The sequence below is a fragment of the Mobula hypostoma genome, chromosome 3, assembly GCF_963921235.1.
Source record: "Mobula hypostoma chromosome 3, sMobHyp1.1, whole genome shotgun sequence".
NCBI lineage: Eukaryota > Metazoa > Chordata > Chondrichthyes > Myliobatiformes > Myliobatidae > Mobula > Mobula hypostoma.
Window position 1 is genome coordinate 217,138,131 of NC_086099.1, and position 17,540 is coordinate 217,155,670.

The window sequence follows — 17,540 nt, forward strand, 5'->3', positions numbered from 1 at the left end:
TGGCTGGGAGGGGCCACTCCACACTGTATCTGAAAATAAATAAATAGATAGATAGATGGACCACTGTACTGAAAGAGCTTGCATAGACCAGGACTTCATTCCCTGAAGCACAGGAGATTGAGGGGGACCTGATTGAGGTATATCCCATCATAAGAGCGTGGACAGGGTGAGGGGGGTGCCGAGAACAAGAGGTTTAAGATCAGAGACGAGAGATTTAAAAAGGGACATCAGGGGCACCTCCTTCATGCAAAGAGTAGTGTGCATGTGGAATAAGGTCGAGGCAGGCACGTGAGCAACATTTAAAATCCTTCTGGATAAGTCCACGTTTACAAAAGGCTTCAAGTCTATAGACCAAAGGCAGGCGGGTACGACCAGCTCACTAGGCAACACGGTCAGCATGGATGAGTGGGGCTGAAGGGCCTGTGACCCTGCTGTCTGACTCTATACTGGGTTTATTTAGAACATAAGATCAGAATTAGGCCATTTGGCCCATTGAGGCTGTTCTGCCATTCGATCACAGTTGATTTATCACCCCCCTCAACCCTGACCTCCTACCTTCTCCTTTTCCTGGTTTCCTTGGAGTGCAGGAGACTGACAGGTTCCTGACTGAGAACTGCAAAAGTCTGAGTGGCAAAGGAGTCTAAACTCAGAGAGTGGCATTTCAGGTAAGAAGAGGTGGTCTGGAGAGGATTGAGCTTGTTGTGCCTCACGATTGACTTAATTGAGTTTCATTTCCAGTCTGTTTACCCACACACACTGATTCACTGAAAACGTAGAAAGGTACAGCACAGGAACACATTCCCCCTTTGGTCAATCATTTCTTCACTGATAGTCATAGAAAAGTACAGCACAGAAACAGGCCCTTCAGCCCATCTAGTCCATGCTGAACCATTTAAATTGCCTAGTCCCATCGACCTACACCTGGACCATAGCCCTCCAAATTCCTTTATCCATGTACCTATCTAAACTTCATTAAACTAGTCCCACCTGCCTGAACGTGGTCCATATCCCTGCTATGGCTGCCTGTACATTTATTTGTCTGAATGAATCTGAAATGTTGCTATCGTATCTCCTTCCACGACCTCCCCTGGCAGTGCTGGAAATCTTGAGGAACACAAACAAAATGCTGGGGGAGCTCAGCAGGTCAGGCAGAATCTACGGAGGGGAATGAACAGTCAACGAGATTTTACATGAGGTATCATCAGAGTCCTGTTGAAGGATCACAGCCTGAAACGTCGACTGTTTATTCCCCTCCGTGGATGCTGCCCGACCTGCTGAGTTCCTCCAGCATTTTGTGCGTGTTTTCTTACCAATCTTCTGTAAGCTTTCCCTCCTCCCATCTTAAAGTATTTGACGCTTCCACTCTGGGGGAAAAAGTCTCTCTCTACCCTCTCTAAGCCCCTTGTTATTGTATAGACCTCCAGGTGGACATCGGAGCTCTGGGTTTGCTCTGGGAACTTTACCACTTTACCACTTAGACTGGATGGTGCTGAGGAGATTCATCTCTGCCAAAGGAGAAGTAAGACGCTCCTTCCCTCCGCTACCCTGCAGGTCACCCTTGGGCAGGGTGTAACACCCCCTCCCCCAATCAGGGTCACATGAAGTCATGGGAGCAGGTGGTGGATGGTCGTACGAGCAGCTGGTGCGGAGCACAAGTCCTGGTTACGTGACCACTGACGCCAGGCAGACAATCTCTGAAGAGTATTGATAATGGCTGGGGTCACCCATCCTGTAAAGACACTGCCCAGAAGGTGGCAATGGCAAACCACTTCTGTAGAAAAATTTGCCAGGAACAACCACAGTTGTGGAAAGACCATGATCGCCCACAACATACGACACGACAAACAACGAACAAACAAACCGCTTGGATTATCATGTGCTGATATAAAACAGTTGAAATATCAGTGACTCCATCCCCACCTCACCACAATCATCAACACCAGAACCACAGGCATCAGCCCCACATTGTCCACCAGTGAAAGGATATGAATGTACTAAAACTTTAATAGCTATTCTTCTAACATGGTGAAAAGGAGTCAGTAGGTACAACGCAGGGCTGGCACTAAATCGAAAAATGGTCTTCCCTTTGTTCAGTACTATAAATGTCTGAAAGAGACGGATATTCAGGTAAACAAGTAACAGGGCAATTATCACACAGCATACAATAGCAGATAAAGACATTTAAACACCCCCACCCTCATTATATGTGAACATGACAGACAACTCTCCCATATAGTGGGGCACTTCCTTGCACTCTGTAACACTCTCGGCACTCTTTGACACTCTCTGACACTGTGCGATACTTGCTGGTACTGGGCAATACTCTCTGGTACTGGGCAATACTTTCTGGCACTGTGTGACACTCTCTGGCACGGCGACATTCTCCGGCACTGTGCAATACTCTCTGGCACTGGGCGACACTCTCCGGCACTGGGTGACACTCTCTGGCACTGTGCAATACTCTCTGGCACTGTGCAATACTCTCTGGCACTGGGTGACACTCTCCGGCACTGTGCAATACTCTCTGGCACTGGGCGTCACTCTCTGGCACTGGGCGACACTCTCCGGCACTGGGTGACGCTCTCCGGCACTGGGTGACGCTCTGGCACTGGGTGACGCTCTGGCACTGGGCGACACTCTCTGGCACTGGGCGACACTCTCTGGCACGGCGACGCTCTCTGGCACTGTGTGACACTCTCTGGCACTGTGTGACGCTCTGGCACTGTGTGACTCTCTGGCACTGTGTGACACTCTCTGGCACGGCGACGCTCTGGCACTGGGTGACGCTCTGGCACTGTGTGACTCTCTGGCACTGTGTGACACTCTCTGGCACTGGGTGACGCTCTCTGGCACTGGGTGACGCTCTGGCACTGTGTGACTCTCTGGCACTGGGCGACACTCTCTGGCACTGGGCGACAATCTCTGGCACTGGGCGACACTCTCTGGCACTGGGCGACACTCTCTGGCACTGGGCGACACTCTCTGGCACGGCGACGCTCTCTGGCACTAGGTGACACTCTCTGGCACTGTGTGACACTCTCTGGCACTGGGTGATGCTCTGGCACTGTGTGACACTCTCTGGCACTGTGTGACTCTCTGGCACTGTGTGACACTCTCTGGCACTGTGTGACACTCTCTGGCACTGTGTGACACTCTCTGGCACTGTGTGACGCTCTGGCACTGTGTGACTCTCTGGCACTGTGTGACACTCTCTGGCACGGCGACACTCTCTGGCACTGTGTGACACTCTCTGGCACTGGGTGACGCTCTCTGGCACTGGGTGACGCTCTGGCACTGTGTGACTCTCTGGCACTGGGCGACACTCTCTGGCACTGGGCGACACTCTCTGGCACGGCGACGCTCTCTGGCACTGGGTGACGCTCTCTGGCACTGGGTGACACTCTGGCACTGGGTGACTCTCTGGCACTGTGTGACACTCTCTGGCATTGTGTGGCATGCTCTGGCACTGTGTGACACTCTCTGGCACGGCGACACTCTCTGGCACTGGGTGACTCTCTGGCACTGTGTGACACTCTCTGGCACGGCGACACTCTCTGGCACTGGGTGACTCTCTGGCACTGTGTGACACTCTCTGGCATGGCGACACTCTCTGGCACTGTGTGACACTCTCTGGCACTGGGTGACTCTCTGGCACTGTGTGACACTCTCTGGCATTGTGTGGCATGCTCTGGCACTGCATGGTGGTACACCATATGGCACAAGAATCCACTGCATTACATGATTTAGATTTATAATATTTATATCTGTGCACTTGTAATGCTTACTGTGACATGTAATTTCCTTTGGGATCAATAAAGTATCTATCTATCTGTCTGTCTAAAACTGCATGGCACCGCACATATGCAGCAAAAGTCATGACAGGAACTGGGGTGCCACAGTGGTGTGATGTTATTACAGCTTGGGGTGTCAGAGTTCGGAGTTCTTGTATATCCTACCCCCACCCCTCCCCGCTCCGTCAGTTCCCTCCCACACTCCAAAGACATACCAGGTAGGTTCATTGGTCATTGTAAATTGTCCCATGATTAAGTTAGGGTTAAATTGGCGTCGTCGGGGGTTGCTTGGCAGTGCGGCTCGACGTGCCGGAAGCGACTACTTCACACTGTATCTCTAAATAAGTTAATTCATTAAATAAGCTACCCACCCATTCAAAAGCTCCCTCTGGGAAGCACAACAGGGGTATCAAGACAAAGCCCACCACATCTATAAAGTTCATACCCCCCAGGCAGCTAATCTGAACAACCACTCTAGTTAGCACCCCCCACCCCCTAATTTAACATTCCCATCACTGCACTGCTCTGTAAACACTTTAATTCAGCTGTTTACACTTTAAATACATTTTGGTATTTATGTATTTAAGCACATTTCATTTCAAATCCGTACTTTAACCTTATTCTTTATGATTGTTAAATGTTGTAGCTCTTTTGTTGCAAGTCACACCAACAAACCACAGTAAGTGGAATACATGTAAATGTATATGGTGAATAAAGCTGACCCCTGATGGCACGGCCTACTGTGAGGCTCTACGGTGCTAGGGGACACTATGCCGTATGATCTGGTGGGGTAAGGCACTATGATGTGACACTTTGTGACAGTGACATTGAGATACTGTACATGAAGACATAGAGAGATAGCGAGATACTGCAAGAAATTTCTTGACATCATGATAAGGGTGAACTCCTGATCTCTCAGCTGCTGAGTTGGAGGGTGGAGCTTAGGAAGATGCCGGCTAATGGCGACCCCTTTGCTTGCATCTTTGGAAACAGCTCTATTTCTATCTTTAGTATCTCTTTTCCCCCTTTTCAGGGTTCTTTTGAAGACCCTGACTTGGAGTTACACGCTGACTTCGGCTCTTTGCGGAAATGGGACCCGCTCTCAGGGCCTCATGACCGGCCATTTTACGATAGGCCAAGGACACGGCCTGGGAGACTAGTGCGCCTTCAGGGTGTCGGATTTTCGTAGCTCTGGAGGCGGGTGGATTCGAGGCCGGTGCCGCTGCCCGATGTGTCGTGTGAGTACACGGAAGGTCGAAAGCAGTGAGCCTAGAGACCTGAGTTCTTTGGGCACAGAGCTTGGAAAAAAACGCAGAAGACTTTTAACATCGTAAATTGGCGAGTTGTTTGTTATGTTTCCCCTCTCGCTGTGAAATAGGGACACCTCCTTTCCCCTTATTAGGGAGAGCGAGAGAGCCTGTGCTATGTAGAACGAGTAGTCTTTAGGGCACTGCAAGTCTGTGTCTTTATTGATGCTTTGCTGTACACTTGAGTGCTCAGTGGGGGACACCAATGCTCTTTTTGCTGGTGGGGGTGGGAATTGTTGCTTTGCTGTTGCTTATGCATGGGATGGGAGGGGCTGGGGGGGCTTAGGGGTTCTAATATTTAACTGTCATTTATTCTTTGGGGCACTCCTCTGTTTTCATGGATGTCTGCTCCCACACCAGCAGTCACAGGAAGAGCTCCTTCCCTGAGGCTGTGACCCTGCTGAACCTCACATCACAGCGCTAAGCAGTATTACACCCACACTGTACTGTCTCAGTACTTTTATATTTGTGTGCTGTAGCACTTACTTTTTATTTGCAATTATTTTGTAAATAACACTATTCTTTGCATTTCTGATCAGATGCTAACTGCATTTCATTGGCTTTGTATTTGTACTCGGCACAATGACAATTAAGTTGAATCTAATCTAATCTAATCTAAAAAGAATTTCAGGATGTATATGGTATACATTTCTCTGACATTAAATGTACCTATTGAAACCTACTTCGTCATGGCCCTTGCATTTTATGTGTCCACCTGCACTGCACTGTTTTTCGCTCTCTATCATGCATCATTGAAGTACTTAGGTATGGGATGATCTGTCTGGATGGCATGCAGATGAAGATTTTCTCTGTATGTTGGTATATGGGACAATAAAAGAAAAACAATTACCCATTGGCCATCATGGCATTGTTTGACAGAGTAGGGCACTGTAAGGTATTCCGTGCCACGATGCGTAACACATTGGGACCCTAACACACTGTGTGGGACTGTATGGGGCTGTTAATTGACACTGTGAGATGTCACTACCATCAGGCTTGAGGTACAGGAGTCTTAGGCCCACATTACCAGGTTCAGTAATGGCTATTAACCTGAACTGGTGTGAATAACTTCTCTCACCTCAACTCTGAACTGACTCCACAACCTATAGACTCACTTTCAAGAACTCTGACCTTCATGTTCTAATTAGTTCTTTTTTTAAAAAATTTGCACTATTTGTCTTCTTTTGGACATTGGTTGTTTGTCAATCTTTACTCATGTATAGCTTTTCAAAAAATTTATTGAATTTGTTTTCGTGCAAATGCCTGCAAGAAAATGAATCTCGAAGTAGTATATGGTAAGATATAGGAACTTTGGGAATAAATTCATTTTTGATTTTTGAACTTTTTGACACTCTGTGACACTGTGTAATTCTGTACATAACCCTGTAAGGCTCTGTGTCAAACTGAGTAACACACACAAAATGCTGGAGGAACTCAGCAGGTCAGGCAGCATCTATGGAGAGGAATAAAAAGTCACTGTTTCGGGCTGAGACCCTTCATCAGGACTGGAAGGGAAGGAATGACATAGCTAGGAAGATTGAAGAGGTCCTGGACAGTGAGTATAGAGAGCTTGGTAGGAAGTTGAAAAGCAGGACCTCAAGGGTGGTAATCTCAGGATTGCTACCTGTGCTAGGTGCCAGTGAGGGTAGGAATAGGATGCTCTGAAGGAGGAACAAGTGGCTGAGGAACTGGTGCAGGGGGCAGGGTTTCAGATTTCAGGATCATTGGGACCTCTTCTGGGGCAGGTGGGACCTGTACAAGAGAGACGGGTTACACTTGAACTACAGGGGGACCAATATCCTTTCAGGGAGGTTTGTTAGTGCTGTTGGGGAGGCTTTAAACTAGATTTGCAGGGGGATGGGAACCAGAGTGCCAGAGCTGACAGTGTGGCTGGGGTGAAAATAAATGATATTGAAAGTTTAAGCAAATCCACTGATAGAAAGGTTGTGAGTGGTGGTAAAAATCTTCTGAGGTGTATATATTTCAATGCTAGGAGTATTGCGGGGAAGGCGGATGAGCTGAGGGCGTGGATTGACACGTGGAATTACGATGTTGTAGCAATTAGTGAAACTTGGCTACAGGAGGGGCAGGACTGGCAGTTTAATATTCCAGGGTTCCGATGTTTCAGATGTGATCGAGGCAGAGGAATGAAAGGTGGGGGAGTAGCATTGCTTGTTAGGGAAAATATTACAGCAGTGCTCAGGCAGGACAGATTAGAGGGCTTGTCTACTGAGTCCTTATGGGTGGAGCTGAGAAACAGGAAAGGTATGGCCACATTAGTGGGATTGTATTACAGACCACCCAATAGTCAACGAGACTTGGAAGAGCAAATCTGCAGAGAGATAGCAGGCAACTGCAGGAAACATAAAGTTGTGGTGGTCGGGGATTTTAATTTTCCATACATTGATTGGGACTCCCATACTGTTAGGGGTCTAGATGGTTTAGAGTTTGTAAAATGTGTTCAGGAAAGTTTTCTAAATCAGTATATAGAGGAACCAACTAGAGGGGATGCAATATTGGATCTCCTGTTAGGAAACGAATTAGGGCAAGTGACAGAAGTCTGTGTAGGGGAGCACTTTGGTTCCAGTGATCATAACACCATTAGTTTCAATTTGATCATGGACAAGGATAGATCTGGTCCTAGGGTTGAGGTTCTGAACTGGAAGAAGGCCAAATTTGAAGAAATGAGAAAGGATCTAAAAGCGTGGATTGGGACAGGTTGTTCTCTGGCAAAGATGTGATTGGTAGGTGGGAAGCCTTCAAAGGGGAAATTTTGAGAGTGCAGAGTTTGTATGTTCCTGTCAGGATTAAAGGCAAATTGAATAGGAATAAGGAACCTTGGTTCTCAAGGGATATTGCAACTCTGATAAAGAAGAAGAGGGAGTTGTATGAAATGTATAGGAAACAGGGGGTAAATCAGGTGCTTGAGGAGTATAAGAAGTGCAAGAAAATACTTAAGAAATCAGGAGGGCAAAAAGAAGACATGAGGTTGCCTTGGCAGTCAAAGTGAAGGATAATCCAAAGAGCTTTTACAAGTATATTGAGCAAAAGGATTGTAAGGGATAAAATTGGTCCTCTTGAAGATCAGAGTGGTCAGCTTTGTGCGGAACCAAAGGAAATGGGGGAGATCTTAAATAGGTTTTTTGCGTCTGTATTTACTAAGGAAGCTGGCATGAAATCTATGGAATTGAGGGAGTCAAGTAGTGAGACCATGGAAACTGTACAGATTGAAAAGGAGGAGGTGCTTGCTGTCTTGAGGAAAATTAAAGTGGATAAATCTCCAGGACCTGACAGAGTGTTCCCTTGGACCTTGAAGGAGACTAGTGTTGAAATTGCGGGGGCCCTGGCAGAAATATTTAAAATGTCACTGTCTACGGGTGAAGTGCCGGAGGATTGGAGAGTGGCTCATGTTGTTCCATTGTTTAAAAAAGGATCGAAAAGTAATCCGGGAAATTATAGGCCGGTGAGTTTAACGTCAGTAGTAGGTAAGTTACTGGAGGGAGTACTAAGAGACAGAATCTACAAGCATTTGGATAGACTGGGACTTATTAGGGAGAGTCAACATGGCTTTGTGCGTGGTAGGTGATGTTTGACCAATCTGTTGGAGTTTTTCGAGGAGGTTACCAGGAAAGTGGATGAAGGGAAGGCAGTGGATATTGTCTACATGGACTTCAGTAAGGCCTTTGACAAGGTCCCGCATGGGAGGTTAGTTAGGAAAATTCAGTCGCTAGGTATACATGGAGAGGTGGTAAATTGGATTAGACATTGGCTCGATGGAAGAAGCCAGAGAGTGGTGGTGGAGAATTGCTTCTCTGAGTGGAGGTCTGTGACTAGTGGTGTGCTACAGGGATCAGTGCTGGGTCCATTGTTATTTGTCATCTATATCAATGATCTGGATGATAATGTGGTAAATTGGATCAGCAAGTTTGCTGATGATATAAAGATTGGAGGTGTAGTAGACAGTGAGGAAGGTTTTCAGAGCCTGCAGAGGGACTTGGACCAGCTGGAAAAATGGGCTGAAAAATGGCAGATGGAGTTTAATACTGACAAGTGTGAGGTATTGCACGTTGGAAGGACAAACCAATGTAGAACATAAAGGGTTAATGGTAAGGCACTGAGGAGTGCAATGGAACAGAGGAATCTGGGAATACAGATACAAAATTCCCTAAAAGTGGCATCACAGGTAGATAGGGTCGTAAAGAGAGCTTTTGGTACATTGGCCTTTATTAATCAAAGTATTGAGTATAAGAGCTGGAATGTTATGATGAGGTTGTATAAGGCATTGGTGAGGCCGAATCTGGAGTATTGTGTTCAGTTTTGGTCACCAAATTACAGGAAGGATATAAATAAGGTTGAAAGAGTGCAGAGAAGGTTTACAAGGATGTTGCCGGGACTTGAGAAACTCAGTTACAGAGAAAGGTTGAATAGGTTAGGATTTTATTCCCTGGAGCGTAGAAGAATGAGGGGAGATTTGATAGAGGTATATAAAATTATGATGGGTATAGACAGAGTGAATGCAAGCAGGCTTTTTCCACTGAGGCAAGGGGAGAAAAAAACCAGAGGACATGGGTTAAGGGTGAGGGGGGAAAAGTTTAAAGGGAACATTGGGGGGGCTTCTTCACACAGAGAGTGGTGGGAGTATGGAATGAGCTGCCAGACGAGGTGGAAAATGTGGGTTCTTTTTTAACATTTAAGAATAAATTGGACAGATACATGGATGGGAGGTGTATGGAGGGATATGGTCCGTGTGCAGGTCAGTGGGACTAGGCAGAAAATGGTTCGGCACAGCCAAGAAGGGCCAAAGGGCCTGTTTCTGTGCTGTAGTTTCTATGGTTCTATGGTTTCTATGGAGAAGAATACAGAATATGAAGATGGCGGGAGGGGGAGGGGAAGGAATATGAGGTGTCAGGTGTCAGGTGAGGCCAGGTGAGGCAAGAAGGTGAGGTAAAGTGAGAAGCAGGGAGGTGATAGGTAGAAGGAGTAAATTAGGTGGAAGAAGAAATCTGATAGGAGAGGACAGTGGACAGTGGGAAAAAGGTAAGGAGGAGGGGCACCAGAGGGAGGTGATGAGGAGAGAAGGGATAAGATGGGAGCCAGAATGGGGAACGGAAAAGGACAGAAGGGGGAAGGGGGAGAAATTATTGTAAGTTCAAGAGATCTATGTTCTTGAAGTCAGGTCGGAGGCTACCTGGACGGAATATGATGTGTTGCTCCCTCATTGTGGCAGTAGAGGAGGCCATGAACCGACAAGGGAATGGGGGAGTGGAATTAAAATAGTTGGCCATTGGAAAATGCTGCCTGTTGTGAACAGAGCAAGGGTGCTTGACGAAGCGGTGTCACAATCTACGTCGGGTCTCATTGGTGTAGAGGAGGCTCTGTCATACTGTTTGACATGTCATGCTAAGGGACATCAAAATATGAAGCGATAGTGTAAGAGATTTGCTTGGAACTGTGAGAAACTGCACCAGATTGCTGCTACATGAAATATTGAGTGCATTCTAAAAGACTATGTGCCACGGGTTCTGCCTGTTCAGTCCGTACTGCAAAGATATCAGCAGAAACCAGACGCAGCATCTTGGAACCATTGCGCCTATTTTGGGTTTGAATGGAGCCACCCCATCAGTGCCATCCCCCGAAGCCCTGTTGTGCCTGTTTCCACCCGCCGGACAGACAATGCAAGGCTGCAGAGATGAGGCAGCTGGTGCGGGGCAGTCCACTTCCAATGCGAGCCGTCAGGGCTGCAGATTTGAGGCCCATTAGAGAGCGGCCAAACCCTGACGTAGAGCCGCCTACTCCTTCTTCAAAACCTTGGCATCTTTCTTGGCCTAAGAGAACTAAAATCTGCCAATCACATATGAGAAATAAAGCTAATCTGATCATTAATCTGGAGGCCCGGAGTAACTCATTGAGGTTAGGAGCACCAGCTGGAAGGTGATAGCTGAAGCCAGGTGAGGCGGAAGGTAGGTGGGTTCGGGGTGGGGGTGGGGGCAGTGGAGCAGAGGAAATGTCAACACTGCAGATCAAGACCTGATGAGTTCTTCCAGCAATTCTGCTTATTTTCTCTGAATGGAGATGATCAGGTTAATTGCCCGTCCAGCCCACCTGCAGACACCGCTGTAGTAGGTAGCTGGGGCTGCCTACCCGTGCACTATCTCCCACCCACTGAATGCACCAGAGAAGTCATCTTGCTTTTATCGGAAGACTCTGCTCTAGTTTCAGCAGTGAGTTCAGTCTACAGGGACTCTCAAAATTCGTGCAGAATACACTTGGTGGTCACTTTATTAGGTACACCTGCACATCTGCTCATTAATACAAATATCTAATCAGCTAATCATGTGGCAGCAACTCAATGCATAAAAGCATGCAGACATGGTCAAGAGGTTCAGTTGTTGTGCAGACCAAACATCAGAATGGGGAAGAAATGTGATCTAAGTCACTTTGACTGTGGAATGATTGTTGGTGGCAGATGGGATGGTTTGAGTGTCTCTGAAACTGCTGATCTCCTGGGAATTTCACGCACTACGCTCACAGGAGTTCCCAAGCTGGGGTCCATGGACCCCTCGGTTAATGGTAGGAATACATGGCATAAAAAGTTGGGAACCCCTGCTCTAGGGAGTAACATTCTCTTACAGAATAACAAAAGAAAAATCCCATGAGTGGCAGATCTGTGGGCAAAAAAACAGCTTGTTAATGAGAGAGGTCAGAGGAGAATGGCCAGACTGGTTTAAGCTGACAGGAAGGTGACAGTAACCCAAATAACCACGTGGTGTGCAGAAGAGCATCTCTGAACGGACAACATATTGAACCATGAAGTGGATAGATTACAGCAGCAGAAGACCATGAACATACACTCAGTGGCCACTTTATTAGGTACAGAAGGATCCGAATAAAGTGACCATTGAGAGTAGATTCTGCTGTAAAGTGAACTGATCTAATCAAAGCCTGCTTTAAAAAAGTCAAGGCTATGTTGTAAAATATGCTGATGTAAAGTAGATTGTGTTTGTTACAGTAGGTTCTGCTTACTGTAAACTCCACCTGGCCTCGAACTCAGTGACTCGCACAGTAGTCTCAATACTCACTGCAGTGTCTTCTCTTGGCTTTGCTTGCCTACCTTCTTGTCGCTGTAGAAGGAGTCCAGGTCCTCCAGAGGCTGACCAATGAGCTTTGGTGGGACGTCTCCGTAGATGATTGGCAGTTGCTTTCCCGCTTCCAAGTCGCTGTTGGGAGTGGGCTTTTCCTCCTCACTCTCCTCTTTGTGGTCTTTCCTGTTGCTGACCGCCTGCTCCTCGGCGATCCGCCTCTCGATGGCAGCCAGGGATTCGCGAGTGAACCGACGCAGACAGTGGGGTCCTGAGGGTACGAACAGGAGCGCCATCTTTTCATCCTGCACCTCCTTGACGAGTCTTTACTCCTCAGCGATGGAAATGATGGGGACTGCAGGGAAACAGAAGCCAGGCAGATTGGTTAACACGACCTAATGGTCCAGACTGAACCACAGAGTCCACATGCCTGGTTTTCCGATTGTGAACCTCCTCCCACACCACCCGTCCATCACTGAGTAGACGGCTCTGTCCTGGGAATTTTAGACAGGAGATCCAGCAGATGCTGGAAATCCAGAGTAACACACACACAATGCTGGAGGAACTTGACAGGTCCGGCAGCATTTCTTATTTGACACGCTGTGAATTTCCCTGTTTACAAAAAAAAAATCAAAGTTCCACTTAAATTTATAATCAAAGTACATATATGTCACCATATACTACCTTGACTTCCTTTTTCATGCAGACACTCAGGAAAATAAAGAAAGACAACAGAATTTATGAAACACAATATATTAACTGGGTGAAGATCCATCTCCACCAAAGCAGGTGTAAGGTGCTCCTTCCCTCCACTAGCCTTGGGTCACCCTTGGGCAAGGTTAGGACCTGCTTAGCAACCCTGCCATGATCACGGTCACATGAAGCCACGGGAGCAGGTGGTGGATGGTCGTATGAGCAGCTGGTGCATATCACAAGTCCTGGTGACGCGACCACTGACGCCAGGCAGACAATCTCTGAAGAGTATCGAGAATGGCTGGGGTCACCCGTCTTGTAAAGACGCTGCCCAGAAGGCAGCAATGGCAAACCACCTTTGCAGAAAAATTTGCCAAGAACAATCATGGCCAAAGACCATGATCGCCCACATCATACGACACGGCACATAATGATGATGTCATACGACACAGCAAATAATGATGACGTCATACGAGACAGCACATAATGATAATGATAGATAAGCAAAGACTGACACACAAGCAATGTGCAAAATAGGACAAACTGAGTACATAATAAACAATTATACTGTGAACATCAGCTCTAGAGAGTATATGAGTTGTGAAGAATCCCTGAAAGTGAGTCTGTAGGTCGTAGAATCACAAGAAGTGGGAACTGGGCATAGACTTCAAGCTTGTTTTACCACTTAATAAGATTGTAGCTGATCTAAGCATAACACCATATAGGAGCAGAATTATGCCACTCAGCCCATCGAGTCTGCTCTGCTATTCCATCATGGCTGATTTCTTTTCAACCCCATTCTCTCATCTTCTCTCTCCCCTTACCAATTAAAACATATCAAACTCTGCCTTAAACACACCCAATGGCTTGGCCTCCACAGCCCCCCTGACAATGAATTCCACAGATTCACCGCCCCTCCGGCTGAAAAAATTTCTCCTCATCTCAGTTCATCCCTTTATCCAGAGTCTGTGCTGTCAGATTCTAAACTCTCCTTCTAATGGAAACACCCTCTCCATGTCCACTGTATCCAGGCCTTTGAGTATTTGGTAGCTTTCTTTAAACTCCGCCCAGTCGAGGTCCAGAGACATCAAATGCCCCTCACATACGATAAGCCTTTCAATTCATGGGATCATTCCTCCGACTTCCTCTGGACCCGCTCTGGGAACAGCACGCTCTTCCTCAGTTACAATGCTCAAATTGCTCAAATACTCCTAATGCAGAGTGACGAATGCTTTATAAGGCCCCAGTAATTCATACTTTCCTTTATGTTCTAGTCTTCCCAAAATAAATGACTACCAACTCAGCCTGTTGTATCACGGCCTGGTATGGAAACACCAATGCTCTTGGATGGAAAATCCTACACAAAGTAGTGGATACAGCCCAGTCCATCAAAGGAGAAGCCCTCCTCGCCATTGAGCACGTCTACAAGGAGTGCTGTCACAGGAAAGCAGCGTCCCATCATCAAGGACCCCCACCATCTAGGCCACGCTCTCTTCTCGCTGCTGCCGTTGGGAAGGAGGTACAGGACTTTCAGGTCCCACACCCCAAGGTTCAGGAAAAGTTACTACCCTTTAATCATCAGGCTCTTGAACCAGAGGAGATAACTTCACTCACTCCAACACTTAACTGTCCCCACAACCTATGGACTCACTTTCAAGAACTCCTCAACTCATGTTCCCAATATTTATTCCTTATTTATTTATCATTCTTTTAGTAATTGCATAGTCTGTTGTCTTTTGCACATGGGTTGTTTTGTGCAGCTTTTCATCGATCCTATTGTGTTTCTTTGTATTTACTGTGAGTGCCCACAAGTGAATGAATCTCAGGGTTGTAAATGGTGACATATATGTACTCTGATAATAAATTTACTTTGAACTCTGAAACTTTTTAAAAGTTCAAAATTTAGTTTCATTTGCCTCTCACTGCCTGTAACCCTTGACTTCTCTATAATCCACAACCCGTCCGACTTAGCTCTGGATCCATTCAGTGGCTCAGCCTTCACAAGTTCCCAGGGTAGAAAATTCCAAAGATTTATATCCTGCTGAGAGAAAAATTCCTCTCATCTGCATCTTAAAAGGCAACCTCATGTTCTGAAACGATGCCCATTGGTTTTATAATCTCTTAGGAGGAAGGTTGTTAACCCTCCTTGACCAAATATAAGTGATCAAATCTCTTAAAAAGTTTAGAGTAACTCGGCAAGGGTACACTTCAAAAATGTTACATTGAAGTAGATAAGATGTTAGTGAGGCCAAATTTGGAGTATTGTGTGCCATTCTGGTTACTTACTTACAGGAACAATATCAATAAGATTGAAATAGTGCAGAGAAAATTTACAAGGACGTTGCCAGCACTTGAGGATCTGAGGTATAGGGAAAGGATTAACAGGTTAGGACTTTCTTCCCCCAGAGTGTAGGAGAAAGAGGGGAGATTTGACAGAGATACACTATGTTATGAGGGGTACAGATGGGGTTAATGCAAGCAGGCTTTTTCCACTGAGATTGGGTGAGATTAGAACTAGGGGTCATGGGTCAATGGGGAACATCTTCACTCAGAAAGTGGTGAAAGTGTGGAATGAGCTGCCGACAGAAGTGGTGGATGTGGGTTCAACTGTAACATTTAAGAGAAGTTTGGATAAGTACAAGGACAGAAGGAGTATGGAGAGCTATGGTGTAGGTGTGGATCGATGGGGCTAGACATAATAATAGTTCAGCATGGACCAAATGGGCCAAAGGGCTTTTTTCTGTTCTATGTCTCTATGCCATTGACCCTAACTTGACTTCCTTCTTGGAGACATTGCCCCAAATATTTATGGCCTAACTTGAGTCCAACTCTTGTTGTCCAACCTGTTCACTTTATTGTTGTGTATCCCTTCCATTATTTTAATGGGCTTCACCCACTCTCAGTCCTCCTCCCACCCAAAGGCAGGGAAACCACAAGTGTCATCAAAACTTGTAGCATGGACTCGGGCTTAATATACTCAGGGTGAAAACCAATGTCAAAGTAAAGTACATATACGCCTCTGTATACTATCTTGAGATTCATTCTATTGCAGGCATTTACAGGAAATTAAAAAAAAATACAATAGTATTTATGGAAAACTATACATAAGCAAATACTGAGAAACAACCAATGTGAAAAAGAAGACAAACTGTGTAAATAAAAATACACAATACTGAGAATGAGTTGAGTTCTTGTGGGTGAGTCTGTCACTTGTAGCTCCCAAAATTGATTTACCGCTCAATATTATTGTGACTGATCTAAGCCGAAGACCATATTGGAGCAGAATTCGACCATTTCACCCGTCAAATGTTCTCCGCCATTCCATCGTGTGTGGTTTCCTTTCAACCCTGTTCTCCCTCCTTAACCCCCTTACCAATCAAGAACCTCTCAATCTCTACCTTAAATACGCCCAGTGACTTGGCCTCCACAGCCCCCTTGGCAATGAATTGCACAGATTCATCACCCTCTGGCTGAACAAATTCACCATATACTACTGTGATTTTCATTTTGTGCAGGCATTTACAGCAAAATAAAGAAATCCAATAGAATTTACAAAAAGAAACTATACGTAACCAAAGACTGACAAACAACCAATGTGCAAAACATGCTAAAGCCTGGCCACATTGTTCGAGTGGTCAACAGGCCTGAGCAAGGGCAGGCGGAAGCTCTAAGTAAGTTCCTAGCAAGTTTGTTTTATCTCTCTTTCTTTGTCTATAAGTGCACTGAGAATGGGTCCAGGGTTAGCGGTAAGTCCTTTGTGTGAGATGTGGGAACTTTGGAGACCTCCAGTCTCTCTGATAACCACATCTGCATGAAGGTCAGTGAGCTGCAGCTCTTTAGAGACCGTGTTGAGGAACCGGACCTTCAGTTCGTGCACCAGAATGGGGAGGCGACAGATAGGAGCTACAGGGTGGTAGTCACCCTTACGTTGCAGGGGGGCAGACACCTGAGTGACTGTTAGGAAAGGGAAAGGGATTAGCGATACCACTTTGGAATTTGCTGGGGTGGGGGGGGGTGTTGGGAATGACCTAATAGGGGGACGCTGCAGTGAGCAGGTCTCTGTCACTGAGTCTGGCTCTGTAGCTCAGTAGGAAAGGGAGAGAAGTGGACTGCAGTAGTGATAGTGAATTCCATAGTCAGAGGAGTAAACACGAGGTTCTCTGGGCATGAAGGAGACAGCTAGACCAGTAGTCCCCAACCACCGGGCCGCAAAGCATGTGCTACTGGGCCGTGAGGAAACGATATGAGTCAGCTGCATCTTTCCACATTCCCTGTCACGCACTGTTGAACTTGAACATAGGGTTGCCAACTGCTCCGTATTTGCCGGGACATCCCGTATATTGGGCTAAATTGGTTTGTCCCATACGAGACTGCCCTTGTCCCGTATTTCCCCCGCTAAGGTAGAGCGTTCCTATGAAACCTTTCGTGCCGAAATGGCGTAAAGCAAAGAAGCAATTACCATTAATTTATATGGGAAATATTTTTGAGCGTTCCCAGACTCAAAAAATAACCTAACAAATCATACCAAATAACACATAAAACCGAAAATAAATGACACTAACATATAGTAAAAGCAGGAATGATATGATAAATACACAGCCTATAAAAAGTAGAAATAATGTATGTACAGTATAGTCGGGAAGATGAAGGCAAAACCGATTTGTGGGAGA

The 17,540-nt window shown here is 46.3% G+C and overlaps 1 protein-coding gene across 3 annotated transcripts in view; it reads right to left on the reverse strand.

The window, feature by feature from the left end:
* scn5lab (sodium channel, voltage gated, type V-like, alpha b) overlaps window positions 1-17,540 on the reverse strand; it is a 489,515-nt gene that overhangs the window by 322,577 nt on the left and 149,398 nt on the right. For all 3 annotated transcript variants that reach the window (XM_063044491.1, XM_063044492.1, XM_063044490.1), the window contains exons 3-4: window positions 12,210-12,532; window positions 1,987-2,106 (exon numbers count right to left, since the gene is read on the reverse strand). In XM_063044491.1, coding sequence (XP_062900561.1) covers window positions 1,987-2,106; window positions 12,210-12,473 — 384 coding nt within the window. In that variant the 5' untranslated portion in view covers window positions 12,474-12,532. The remainder of the gene's footprint in view (window positions 1-1,986; window positions 2,107-12,209; window positions 12,533-17,540) is intronic.